Source organism: Leishmania braziliensis, chromosome 27, assembly GCF_000002845.2.
Source record: "Leishmania braziliensis MHOM/BR/75/M2904 complete genome, chromosome 27".
Taxonomy (NCBI): Eukaryota; Euglenozoa; class Kinetoplastea; order Trypanosomatida; family Trypanosomatidae; genus Leishmania; species Leishmania braziliensis.
The window spans coordinates 1-14,119 of NC_009319.2; the positions used below are offsets into that span (position 1 = coordinate 1).

The window sequence follows — 14,119 nt, forward strand, 5'->3', positions numbered from 1 at the left end:
CGCCCGACGGAGCCACAGCCGACGTTTCGCAGGAGGCCACTGCGCACAAGAGGCAAACCACATTCGGTGTCGCAAGATCATTTGCAAAAGAAATGTGGGGAGGTGACATGCGCGTAGGTAAGACATCGAATATGGAACTCGATGCCATTTACAACGCATACCTTCCAAAGAAACGGATCGTTCCGTCGGACACGATGGTGCACCTTGATTGGAAACGCGCGCAGCAGCTCGCGGCAAAGGTGCACCGTCACGGCGTAGTGTTTTTCCCCATCTTCATTATGAAGCACTGGATCGCAGGGCTTTTGGAGAAAGGGACGCGGGACTCAGCAGAAATACAGCTGAGCATCCTGGACTCCGCACCTTCTCCCATAGTGGAAGAAAAACTGCGTAAGCACTTCAAAATGGTCTGGCCAGCTTTGCGTTTGGTGAATGAATTTTCACCACGTCAGGAACGCTATAGCGACGACTGCGGTTTGTATATGTCTGCCGTATTTTTCGGCGTTCATCTGGACATACAAATCGACCATAGCCACGACATGGCAAAGTGCATGCGGCGCCTGCTGTACGCGGCGTCGAAACACCACCCGCCACGCGAATATTTCCTCGAAAAAATGAGGAAAATTCTGACGAACCACCCGGTGTCACGGAAAGATTTCTTCTACAACGAAATCGAGCACAAACCGTGGTTGAAGAAAACCACGGTGGTCCGTGAAGACACTTTCCACTTGGGTGGTGGCGAAAGGCGCGCAACGAAATCCACGAACCCGAAACGGGATTCCAGGCGCGCAAACCAGCCGAAAGCACGTGCTCCACAGCCACCTCCTCGACAAAAGAAAAAGGAGGAAACAGTGCGCAAAAAGATGGACCGGGCTGATCGCACAAAGCGCAAGCCACAGACGCCTGCACCCGCGTCAAAAACACCTTCTCGTAAACGTCCGGAGAGATCCGCAATGGATGCTCCACTCCCACGGCGAAAAGCCGCGAGGAAAAGTGACAGGAGAACACCAGCGACTTCCTCAGGTAGGAATGGAAACAAAACACGCTCTTTAAACTCGAGCGAATTTCCATCCGAGGATGAGGATCTGCCGGTGATCGACCTCCCGTGGAGGAAGAAAAACTCCGTCACACGTACGCCTGAGCATGCGCCAAACGACGCCACGGTGAGCTCAGAAGGCATTATCCCGACGAACGTGTCACCACACGTTCAGCATGGGAAATGCATTTCTGAGTGGACAGAAATCACCCTCGCGGAGGCGAACAAACATGCCAGAAAGGTGTACGAAGCAGTCCTGGATCACCTGTGGGCTGCGACGGCTCTGGCGCGAGTCGGCGATGGTGTGGCACACGGTCTGACCGACACAGCGGTGGGACAGCAACGCGTGAGGCACAAGCTGACACCACTGCAGCCTTACAGCGTCCAAGAGATGCTGAAGCTTCTCCGAAAGAAGATCCACATGGTCGATGCCTCACCGACCGACCCGAATGGGGTGATTCTTCGAGAAGAACACCGAAGCGAGGAGGTGACCCTCGACTCCTCAATCGACGAACTGTACCTTGTCCGTGGACCGTCGTTACCGACATTATACGACGTGATTAAAGGATACAGGTTTCTGCTAGGAGCATGTCTCCGTGAGGCGCCGGCAGATATGAATGGCGTGCGCTATCCGAGTCATTACGTTCTCACAAAGGACGCCTCGGAGGCAACGGTGGGAGTCTACGTTCCAGCGACGTGGACGCACTACCAATCGTCGAAGAGACAGCGTGCCCCACGTCACGCGTTACGATACATTCCTCTTCCGCGAAGTGCGGCATCAGAGGCACACCAGGATCCGTCCGATAGTCAACGGCCGCGCCTGGTGAAGAGAAAAAGATGGCCAGGCGACGGCGCCGGAAGGGACCCGCTCCAAGAGGACGAGGAGGACGGCGTGACGTACAGGACTCCAGGAAACCAGAAAGGTGATGGATATGCGGACGTCGACGCGAACATCTCGACAGAGGCAATGCGCGCTCTCGAAAGCCTCCGCTCCAATCCTTTAAACATGCAGGGCAGGCCTCTTTCGCAAAAAGAAGAGGCAGAGGTCTGCCCGAGAAACTGGTTCCTCTTCGCCGCGAAACCGCCACACATCTCACAGCTGGCATGGAGTCTTGTGCGGCCCGACACTCGCGCACACCACTTGCGATGGTTAACGCGAATCAAGTCCATGAACTCGGAACAGATGCTCATGCGCTTTCCGGCGGCATGCATCGACTTGATTCTGTCGACCGCAAGGGCCCGCAAATGGAAGTGGGCAACCACCGCGAAGGCCTTTGCCGCGGTGGCGGGTGCGCTGCGAGACCTGCCGCTCTACTCGACGCAGGCGCGGGGTATTCGCCTTCAGGACGATCCCGAGTGGCGAAGCGCTTTTGGCACGGTGCAGCGCTACATGAAGGAGTCGGTGCCGGATGCGCCTCCCTTCGTTTCGCGTCAACAGGTCGAGAGGATCTCCAAACGGCTCCGCTTAGGCCATCCACGCGCCGCGCTGTTCCTCGCCATGATGTGGGGATTCGCAGCGCGAGCGTGCGACATTTCCACGCTGCGAGCGAAGGACGTGACGCTTTTCCCGGGAACATCGACGGATACATACGTGAAGGTCACGCTGACGATCCGCAAGGGAAAGGGTGCCAAAACACGTGGCCCGTACCCGGTCCCGTCGATGCTGACGAGGGACCTCGCAGCGACACTGCAGGAGATGCTGGTCCAGAAGAAACCATCCGAGGAGCTCTTTGCACCACACGTGGAGGAGCTGCGGGCGCTGATCGCCCAGGAGGTGCGAACAGAGATGCGAGGTGCACAGCTGCCCTCGATCCGGAAAGGCGCGCTCCGTTGTATGGCGGAAGCGGGTGTCCCGTTGAAGGACCTGTTGATGATTTCCGGGCACGCGAAGCAGGCCACGCTGCTGCGCTATCTTGGGTATGGCCAGCAGCCTACGGTGGAGGCCGAGACCGCAAGGGACAACGCCGGAAGAGCGCTATTCCAGACCCTCTAGAGGCTGCGGCTTGCGTGTTCCGTTTCCGATCGCAAGAGTCATCGTGCGCGAATCTCGGAATCGCACCACAGGAGGTGTCGGCCATGGTGGACCAGATGTCCGGTTTCATCCAAGTGCTGACGGAGCGACCGGCACTCGTGAAGCAGTGGCCGCTGCACCTGAAACGGAACACACCACTGGACATGGATACCGTGCTCGCGATGCCGACAAAACGCGCCTCAACGAAGCGGTTTCTCCAGCGAATCCAGTGCTTTCTGGATCCCTCCTTCTACGATGGGTTGCGGACGTCGAGGACCATCAAAAAGTGCGTGCTCACAACGGCGGAGATCCAACAGGCGGTCGAGATGGGCAAGTTTGAACCGTGCCCGATCAGCGACATCGGCGCCCAGGTGCAATTGCCAGAGGGCATGCACGGCGTGAACGTCTTCACGGTGCCGGAGCTGAAAGGACGACGACGCCTCATCACGGAGCCCCTGCTGAACCGCGTGATCCCCAAACATCACGTCCCGCGCGTCCACTACGACACGCGCCTCGGAAGACGACAGCGGCTGCGATACGCCCGTTACATGCTACAGATCGACTTCGAAGCTTATTACGACGCTATCCCGATCGCGGCGACACTCCGTAACAAGTTCGTTTTTCGAGCCAGGCATGACGGGCGATACTACCGCCTTCGTACTCTCCCGACCGGCGCGCGATGGAGCGTTGCCGTCGGCCAGGCGGTGACGTGGACGATTGTCGACATCGACACGCCCGTCACCATCACCACGCTCATCGACAACATTCTCGTGGCCGCACGCGAAGGTCAGGAGCGTGAGTTTGTGCTCGCGGTGCGCACGGTCGTCGCACGCATCAAGGCGGCGAACCTGATGACGTCACCCAACCGGGACGAGCTGGAGGCGATGTCGGACGAGGAAATCCTGCAGCTGGCGAGTGCCAACACCGTTTTTCTCGGTGAAGAATACACATGGAATGGCCGAGAGCGGCTGATCCGCAACTCGGTGAAGACGGTGGCGAAGCTGAAGCTTGCGCTCCAAAAGACCAGCCACACCATACGCAGCCTGGCCTCGCTGATCTCGCTGATCTTCTTCGCGCTCCACACCACGCAAATGAACCCCGCACGGGCATTCAAGCTGCTGAGAGCCTACCGAGGCCTATACCGGCTGACGTTCCGCGGGTACGACTGGGACGACGCGGTGCCGTACATCGACTCCTCCGTGGCGCGGTCGCTGCAGGAGATCGGCGGCGCACTGGTGCAGAATCCGTGGTGGAAAATCTCGGACGAGAGACACCCAACGACGGACGAGGCGACCTATGACGCGGTGGCCTTCACCGACGCGTCGCTGGAAGGGTGGGGTGCTGTACTTCACCTCCGCGACGCGGGCGCCACAGAAATGTGGACCTATCGGCAGCGCTGGACCGAGGACCTGGAACGGCAACTCGGCGGCGACGACGGCGAGGCGGAACGCGTCCTCGAAAAACTGCGCCAGTACCAGCTGCGTCGCCGCGTCCGGTCGGGAGGCCGGTTCGAGGACCCAGACCTGCAGGCGGACCGCTTCCAGGCGCGGTACTCGGCACACGCGGAACCACGCGCGGCTCAACTAATGCTGCGACACCTGGTGGAGCACCACAGGGTGCCCAACGGAGCGCGAATCGCGCTTGCCACGGACCACCGTGCGATTGTCATTGCGCAGAAACACCTGAACGGTTTCGGCGGCATTGGCAGAGGCTACGCCTTGAACAAACTTTTCGAGTACACCTACGACCTCTGGTACAACAGAGGGATCGACGTAGTCTTTTTCTACGTAGAGGGTGCGCGGAATCCGGCGGACGCCTACTCGCGACACTTCGGGGTGGACGCGACAGGGTCGCTGGAGGTTCACCGGGTTGAACCGTTTGGCGTGCCGTTCCTCCGGCACATGTGGTGTCCGCTATGTTAATAGCGGCGCCCCTAGGACGGCGCCTAGATCTGATCCTCACCCTAAACCTCCGAGGGGAGCCGGACCTTGCCCCCTAGCCCTAACCCTAACCCTAACCCTAACCCTAACCCTAACCCTAACCCTAACCCTAACCCGTAACCCTAACCCTAACCCTAACCCTAACCCTAACCCTAACCCTAACCCTAACCCTAACCCTAACCCTAACCCTAACCCTAACCCTAACCCTAACCCTAACCCTAACCCTAACCCTAACCCTAACCCTAACCCTAACCCTAACCCTAACCCTAACCCTAACCCTAACCCTAACCCTAACCCTAACCCTAACCCTAACCCTAACCCTAACCCTAACCCTAACCCTAACCCTAACCCTAACCCTAACCCTAACCCTAACCCTAACCCTAACCCTAACCCTAACCCTAACCCTAACCCTAACCCTAACCCTAACCCTAACCCTAACCCTAACCCTAACCCTAACCCTAACCCTAACCCTAACCCTAACCCTAACCCTAACCCTAACCCTAACCCTAACCCTAACCCTAACCCTAACCCTAACCCTAACCCTAACCCTAACCCTAACCCTAACCCTAACCCTAACCCTAACCCTAACCCTAACCCTAACCCTAACCCTAACCCTAACCCTAACCCTAACCCTAACCCTAACCCTAACCCTAACCCTAACCCTAACCCTAACCCTAACCCTAATGCCACCGTCCTGTGTGATAGGGTGCTCGCGAAGATATGATTTCTTGAAGACAAGTAAAGGGCGAGAAGGGAGAAAGATTTGTGGAAGGCAGATGGGTATGGAGAGAGTCTTCGCGACCCCATTGGGAAGCGGCAAGGCAGGCACGCAACCACGACCGCGGCGCCGCGTCATGATTATGCCGCCGGTCCCCTCTACCGCGCTCGGTCGCGTGAGGAGCACATCAAGTCGTCTTGGACTTCTTTTGTGTGCTTTTTCTTATGGCTTGGCACCGGTACCGGGGAAGCCTCCCCCACCGGGTGCCCATTCATTACGGTCAGAGGGCGGCATGCCAAACGGACATGCGGGGAGTCGCCAGAAGAAAGGAAACGAGTCGGTCAGCCGCCGAAAAAACAATCAAGCTACAAGCGCCAGCACCAGCGGGGCACGCAGGGACGCACGTACACGAATCCCGGCGGCGCTGCGGTCGCCAAATCTACAAAAACGGAAGCTACAGAACCCGAAGGGATCGCTGGGAACAATCGGGAACCCATGTCGCAGAGGAAACTACAAAGTCAAAACTACAAACGCACAAAAGTAAAAAAAAAACAGGGTGGGCTGAAAAGAAAGGGGAACTGGGTGGATGATGGGCGCGCCCACTCGCTTCCAATCGTGTCGTCCGCGAGGGTCTGTGCTGTCCAAACCCGTTCCCGCACCTGGCTCGTCGCGGTTCAAGGTTTCACCTCGCCAACTCCGAGTCTCGGGGCGACGCTGGGTCCGACATCCGCGTAAAACGAGGGCCGAGACCCTGTTTGAAAACGGTGCATCTCGTGCGCCTTCGGGGACGAGTCCCCGGGTGAAGACCGTTAGGGTCCATTCTCAGGGAAGGGAGAAAACAGCTTAGCGCCAGGCGCCTGCCATCAGGAAGGAAAAACAAGAGACAATGAACCAATGATTAAAAAATGAGAAATTAAAAATGAGAAATCACTTCAAAATTTACCTGAAACGAAAGCCATTCATGTTACGAAAAAATACAACTCGCAAAAATACAACTCGCAAAAATACAACTCGCCTCCTGCGTTGGTAGGCTCAACTTGCGGTTCTTCCACGCCGTGGTCGGCACCCGCACCCTCCCGCGGTTCCCGGAGCACACACACACATCCGCGGAGGGAAACCGGTCCGCCGTTCTGTGGCCTTCCGGTCCGTTCCGGACATCCGAGAGATTCATGTCTAGGGTTGGGTGGGTGGGCGTTTTTCCGTCGCTGGCCGCATGAACTCCACTTAGTGTGATTACTATATACATTTGGAGAAGAGATAGAGGGACAACAGTAAAGTAAGAATCCATAGAAACAGATGCAAGAGTACATATTTGCCGACCTGTGGCCATAATTTCCAATCGGGAAACATTATGGTACACAGACGGTCACACATCACAAGTGGAAGTGAGGAGTCGGTTTCCGAGACACACACACTCACTCAGGATTCCTTTTCCACGGATACAAGAAACCGATTCAGCTATAGGGCAAATTTCCCAGATCCAACACCACATCCCACCAACCACCACCACCCCCCCCCCCTATAAGGTCAAGTGCCATTCGATTGCCTTTGTGGTTTTACACGCCGCCAATGGAACCCTAACCCTAACCCTAACCCTAACCCTAACCCTAACCCTAACCCGTGGACCCTCACCCGTGGACCCTAACCCTAACGGGCAGCTAACCAACCGAATAATACAAAGGTGATGACGTGTACGCGCTGCAGTATGGTTCACGGCGCTTATCCGTCAAGGTTTCCTAAGCTACTGGTATCCGCGACGACTGCTGGGAGCGTTGGTGCATCCTTTGGTGATGTCGGCGCTGAAACGTAAGCGGGGCAAGACATGGGGGTACGTCGCAGTGCCGCGGTCGGCGGGACCAGCGTGACCCCTTTTCAAGTCCGCGCCCTTTACCGTTGAGTAGTTATGACGGATCAAAACATAATGGGAAATGGGAAACGTTCCTTACGGTAGCTCGTATTGCTGAGAAACGGGAGCGCGGGCACCTTGTTGTGGAGATCGAGGGAGGGGTTAGAGCAGTGGGTCACAAGCACGGGCTTGCATTTTGCGAGTCTCAGCGAGGACGCAGCGTGAAAGATGAAAGCCTTGCGTCGAAAGGGGCCTCCTCCAAGAGCTGAAGAAACGAGTACTACTTTGGCCACTTACTGCAGCACCTTCACGGAGTTGCGGACAGGGTTGGCACCGCCTTTTACCGTTCCAGCACAGCTCTATGAGACACACTGAAGGCTCGTAGCGCAGCGACGTTGTGTCACGAGGAGAAGTGTGCATAGTGTGTTAGCTACCAAGTACTGCCTTTACAACTGGTGAAGGAAGGTTGTATTGTCCATGCAGAGGTTCAATGTGCGCACATGTCTGTGCTGAGTGCACTGTATCAGATGATTGGCTAAGAAGAAGTAGAGGCAAGGCGGCCTGCACATCCACAGGCACGATGGGGGAGGGGGATGAGTAGGGGGCACAGCATGAAGAGGGAAACGCGCGGCTCTGCTGTAGGAACCCAGTGTCTCTGCGAAGCGTTAAGCTTATCACGATCGCTAGCAGCCGCAACGGTTCGCAAGAACGACCCCGTCCTTGTTGAGCCCAGGTAAGGAGCAGCAGGCTCCACGGCAGTCCTTTCTTGGAGTTGTCATTGTGGCGGAGCGGGGCTGCCGGCACCATTGTCTGTCTGTGCGTTGTTGATGTGACGAATCACCAAAGAGCCAGAAGGGAGGACGAGGATGAACGATAGGAGCAGACAGTGACTACGCACGCATGTCCGGCTGAGCGAAAGAAGTGCGGCACCCCCACACATCAAAAAACAAACACCGTGGTGGTGCTTTGCCGTTGCTGCGCAACGCGTGCTCCGTGTGGAAACGCAGCACTGCAAGGCGCCGCTCGTTTGTTTGTCGTTACTGGCGCATGATTCTCTAGTACTGTAATCGTGAGCTTCACAGGCGCTCCCCATGACGAACTAGACATACAACTGAAGCAGCTTGCGACCCTTCTGCACGTGCTCGTTGGTTGGACCCAGCGCCTCAAAGATGCCTTGAAGGACCTGCCGCGCAGGTGTGACTGCGACTGGTCCTAGCCGGAGGTCCTTGGGTACGATCCCGTTCTCCTTGAGAGCGGCAAGCAGCTTCGGTTCCGCGCGGATAAGACGAAGGCACTCCTCAATTGCCTGTCCAGCCACGCCCTCAACGTAAAAAGCGACAGCACGCTTCAGATGATGCCTGTAGAACTGAGCGGGCTCGTTCACCAGCTCGTCGAACTTGAGAAGTCGCATGTAGTTGTCCGTGTCGGGGTCGTAGTCGACGAGCTGAATGAGCTCGATGCGCACAACGGCCTCCGCGACGCTGCGCATGTCCTGTGGCGCAAACGGAAACTCCTCGCGCACCTGTGCAGCGAGGCGGAACGCCTCGTCTCGCTGCTTGGACGCCATGGCGCACATCGCAAGCCCGCACAGAGCCTCTGGCGCCGAGTTGTAGCAGGGCTCACGCTTCAGCTTTGCCCACAGTTCGGGCGTCATCTTTTTGTGTGGTACACCGTAGCGCTGCTTCACGATCTCGATGTCCTCGAGTGACATGCGGAGGGCCTTCTCAAACAGCTGTTTGCCTTTGGCGGGCTCGCCGGCCTGCATCTTGCTGTGGGCCGCGGCGATGAGAGTCATGGCGTTCTCCTCGTCGTTGTCCTGCCGCTTCACCTGCTGAAATAAGGACCTCCCCTCGGACTCGTTCTTGGACTCCTGCTTTGCGTAGTCGATGAAGGCCTCCACAGCCTCTTTGATATGCGACTCGGAGACAATGCCGACCAACTTGTCGCAGAACACCTTGTTACGCACAAAGTAGATGAATGGAAACATCCGTGGATCAATGTGAAACTTGGCCATTAGCCCCGGTTCCTGTAGGCAGTCCACCATGCCCAGTTTGATTGCCAGCCCTGCGTCCTTTCCGAATTCCTGATAGAGTTCGCCAAAGTTGTCGCCCTTGAGGCGGCGATTCGCCTGATCCACCTGGTGGCATAGCAGGTCCGTGTACTGCTTCACTTCGGGGTGGTTAGGGACCATGAAGTACAAAAACAAAGGCGTCTTTGACTCCATTTCGGTTGTTATGTTCTTGGAGGTAACCTGCACAACACCAAGGAAGGGGTCGCGTCGACCAGCGGAGGTGGGTGAGGAGTGGTGGGTTTGCTTCCCAGCCTCGTCTGAAGCTCCGTGGAAAGTCGAGGCCCACCGCTGCTGCGTCACGCCCAACGGTGCCGCGCAGTCAACAAGAGCGAACGAGGTAGCACGACAGCGCGAACCATTCCCGCTGCGCGTCACGGACGCGCGCGAAGCGGCGCTGAGCAGGGCGGTACGTGAGAGTCGCCTCATTCGCCAAAGGCGAAGAACGTGGGGAAAGTCGGCAAGGAAGGGGCCGAGCGGGTGGGTGGCTGATGCTGTCTCCCCGGACACTATCGAAGCGAACAGATTAGAAGGGAAGGAAGGGCGGAAGGCGGCGAGAAGACAGTGGCGAGGAGCGTAAGTCTTGCGCAAGGAAGAGCTTGCCATCAGTGAAGGAGCCGTGGCGAAGAGAGAATGCTGGGTAGTAGTGAAAGGGGGGGGGGGGGGGGGGTAGATGCCTGCCTGCACTTTCTTAGCTGGCATTGCCAATAGGTTGGCAAACAGAGTGAGGGTGACGATTTTGTTTGTTTGTTTTACCAGTCTTTCCTGTGCCCCTCCGTTATCTGTGCACCTAAGTGCGCATGTCTGTACACAGGTGCGTGTGAAGCGATCGTACAGCTTGGGCCTCTCTCGCTGCTTCTGGGCCCTTCACGACTCGCCGCAATTCTAAAGGGTGAGGGCAAGAGAAGTACGTGTAGATGAGCAAAGGAGAGAATAGAAGTAGAGCTGGGTAGTGGAGGCTTTGCTAAGGTCGGCAGCACACCATAACACGCAGAAGGCGCAGAGACGCCATCAAAAGCTGCTTGAAGAGCATAGGGACGTCATGCGCATGCGAAGAGACACCCAAAGGGTCATCAGAACCTCGACAGGTTGGCGCACCGGTCATTCAGAAGAGCACACCAGAAGGATGGAAACCAAACATGGAGCAGCACGAGAATCAAGAAAAGGGATTCCAATTCGAAAGAAAAGACAAGACAGTGCGGGTGTGAGTGCGCATCTAAATAAAAAATTGCTCATCAGTCCTCGTCTTCTGACTCAAGTTGACGAACCCCTCACGGGTGCGATAAAAATGAACGAGAATCTCCACCCCGAAAGCGAGCATCATGGTGGCGTAGAAGTTGTGCAGCGACGCATCGATCGGAGCAAACAGGGCTGCACAGAGCACAAAAAGATCAAAGTCAAGCCTGCATAGAAGCGCGTGGTCGTAGGAGTGAGCGCCGCCAATGAAGCAGAGGTCCTTGCTGCCAGGATCGCCGCGCTGGGGCCCGTTCATGTACATCACGCTTGGCGAAAAAAAAAGCGAATTTCGCAGTACAAACTTCACCAGAAGCTTGCTCTTCGTGTGTCGCACACTTTGCTAGAAGGCGTTGTTAATGCGGTCGCGAATGGCCAAGGCGGTCTGTGGGTAGACGCGTTGTTTTCAAAAAAAGCCAAGGAGAAAACGGAGGAAATGCCACTTGACTGGGTTGATGACCCCCTTGTGCTTCCCAAGTGAACGCTGGTGCTCGAGATGCATCTCCATATACCACAGGTAAAGATACTGGCGGGTGTACGGCCCGAAAAATATACTTCAAAAGACTTGCATTTGCTCTGGCCCCCCAAGCCACGTACCGGCAGGTTTTCCTGCGCCTCCAGAAAGAGATGGTTCTGAAACTCCTCCACACTCACCTCGGCGTGAGCGTGAATGGACTCGCCATGGATGTAGAAGCCCCACTACTGTTCTAAGAGGATCATGATGGAGATGTTCGACACGGAGCACAGGTCGACGAACACCTGTAGAAGGTGCACAACAACAAAGCGATAGTATATCTGGTACTCCAACAAGTACATGACCAGCGCCACAGCCACCCAGAAGAATGTATCGATCGCAACGCGGAGGGTGTCGAACGAGGTGGTCATGCCGCCCACCTGCCGCTTCCCGCGCGGGACGCCGGCTGACATGTTCTGGTAATCTAGAAGAACCAGAAAGAGGAGAATAACCGCCAATGGTGAACAGTGGCCGCCAGTAACGCGGTGTCTGCATCTCGTGTAGCCCGTTCGCCACGAATGTGGAGCGCCACATGCCCACCGGCACAATCTTGTTTTCGCGGAGCAGCTGCCCCTTGGATCGCTGCCAGTCGATGGCAAAGTAGTCCGCGTTACAATGCTCGTCCAGCCGGTACAGCACTGCAAACCGATTTGCTGTGACAGCTGCGTACAGCATCGCGTTCACGTACACGTCACTTAGTCGCATGGTACGCGACAAAGTTGACTGGCTCTTATACGCGATAAAGATGTACCACGATACAACGGCGACAACGATGAAGAGCACGTTGTTGAGGTGGCCGCGCAAGTGGACAAAGAATAGCAGAGCCGGGAGCTAGTTAAAAACGAGATACTGTCGTCATCGCATCCAGTCATACGTGCCTACCCCCGCCGAGATAAAGCACAAAACGCACGGATTGGTAAGCGTAGTCTCCAGTTCGTCACTTACAGAATCGGTGCTGGCCAAGTAGCAGGAATGCATCTCGCAGCGGAGTGCGTAGTCGGCCTGACCACTGGCGTTGAGCGGCGCTTGCCGCACTGTTTCGAGGTCGTCGGCGGCTCCCGCAGCAGCCATTGTGAGCACCATTTTTGACCCGTATTGGTGGACGACAAGCGGAATTGTAACGTAGCGATCATCGTGGTGGTCAGTCCCGAGCACAAGATGGACGCTGCGTAGCGCTGTGACATAGATGGGTAGCGAACGAGGCCGTGAGTTGCCGCTGCCGCCCACATTGTCGTAGGCGTTGACCCGCCTTCAGAAACCACCTTCGGCCAGGACGCCGTTGAAGGCAGCGGCACTGCTGCGGTACAGCCACGGGTTGTGGAACGTCGCCTGTCCGAAGCTGTAGTTGGAGTAGTCGGCAAGCAGGGGCACAGGCAGCAGCCGTGACGCGTTCGAAGGGTGTCGCAGGTAAACCTCACAGAAGAGGGTGCTGTGTGCGCGAAGGAACCAATGCCGGTTGATATGGCACGATGTGGCACGTGTGTCACCAGTAGCGAAAAACGACTGCAGCTCTGTGTTCACAAGAAAGCACGGGTTGAGTTGGCTCGCCAAGGACTGATACCTGAGCCAGTTGCCGTACAGGTCAAACGCCGACACGACAAACCGCAGCTCTTGGCTAGCCGAGGTGCGAATCTTTGTCGCTGCGCTGCTCAAGACTTCCGCGGTACGGCGGGTGTAAGACAACCATGGAAGTCCGTCCACTGTCTCGCACCGCGACGCATCGCACGACGTGCTCTGCTTGATGCGCTGGCACAGCGCATAGGGCATGGCGGTGACTTCGTAATTCAGCGTGACACATAGGTTTGCCAGCAGATTGCACACAGTGCTGTTGCCGCGGCCGCACAGCACGGCGGCGCCGATCGAGTATGCCTGCACAGGAAAAGTCGTAGTCTGAGACCCAGTTGTGCCGCTGTTGACGATGTTCGGCGGAGATAGGACTGCCTACGTACCTGCGACAGCCGCGACCATCGATTGGTACGCCATAGCGGGCACACAGGAGCCATCGTAGAGCATCGTGAAGCCGCCGGTACAACGGCACTCGCCACTGCACGCGTCGAGTGCGTACGGAAAGGAGAAGGTCACGCATGCTGAGGATGCGCATGGGCCACACATGGTTGCCTTCAGCACAAGTGTACCAACGAGCTGCGCCAAGACGCTCCCTGGAGCGCACACACATGTTCGCGCGTCTTTGTCGTACGTGGCACCGACCAAGAAAGCCAGCTGGCGGTCTCCTCCTCAAGGGAGACAGTACGCGGATGCGTTGACAGCGCCCGCGTCACTCAGCATCCTTTTCTGGCCAGCGCAGTCCACGCACGAGTGCTGCCATCCACATGCAACGCGTACCCCACATCGCACACGCACGTCCCTCCACACTCAGCGAGCGTGTGCCGGGCACACCGGACAGCTGCGGCCTACGACATCTAGTACAAAGCCAAGAGCGTCACAGTCCGTGTTAAACCGGTTTGCCACACCAACAGCACAAACAATCATCACCAGCAAGGTGCCAATAGTCGAGCTTCTGGCACGACACTGCGACAAGAGCGGCTTCGGTCTCTCTCTCTTTGCGATGGGGACGCGCGAGATGAACCGCAATGGTTCACAACAGAAAAGGACAAGGACGTCAGTTCAAATAGGAGAAATGGTGGATGGAAGAGTGACGTGCCTCTATGCGTACGTGGGTGTGGGTGTGTCTTTGCGGATATGTACGGGTGGCCTGCGTCTCTATGAATGCTACATCTTTCTACGTGCGCACAACT

General features: G+C 56.8%; 2 protein-coding genes and 1 pseudogene across 3 annotated transcripts; 1 reads left to right on the forward strand and 2 right to left on the reverse strand.

Annotated features, from left to right (window-relative positions):
- On the forward strand, positions 1-4,966 carry LBRM_27_0010 (TATE DNA Transposon; the record flags this gene model as incomplete). Its single annotated transcript, XM_001562131.2, is given in 2 exon segments — positions 1-3,023; positions 3,026-4,966. Coding segments are annotated over 2 exon segments (4,964 nt in total), but the record flags the coding sequence as incomplete, so codon positions are not given.
- Positions 4,967-8,647: 3,681 nt separating this feature from the next.
- On the reverse strand, positions 8,648-9,772 carry LBRM_27_0020 (conserved hypothetical protein; the record flags this gene model as incomplete). The annotated part of the gene is made up of 1 exon (XM_001565715.2): positions 8,648-9,772. One exon carries the CDS (start codon positions 9,770-9,772, stop codon positions 8,648-8,650), a length of 1,125 nt encoding a protein of 374 aa, XP_001565765.1.
- A 1,060-nt stretch (positions 9,773-10,832) lies between these two features.
- On the reverse strand, positions 10,833-13,475 carry LBRM_27_0030 (annotated as a pseudogene). The gene is given in 4 exon segments: positions 10,833-11,405; positions 11,408-11,776; positions 11,778-13,304; positions 13,308-13,475. Coding segments are annotated over 4 exon segments (2,637 nt in total).
- Between the last annotated feature and the right edge of the window lie 644 nt (positions 13,476-14,119).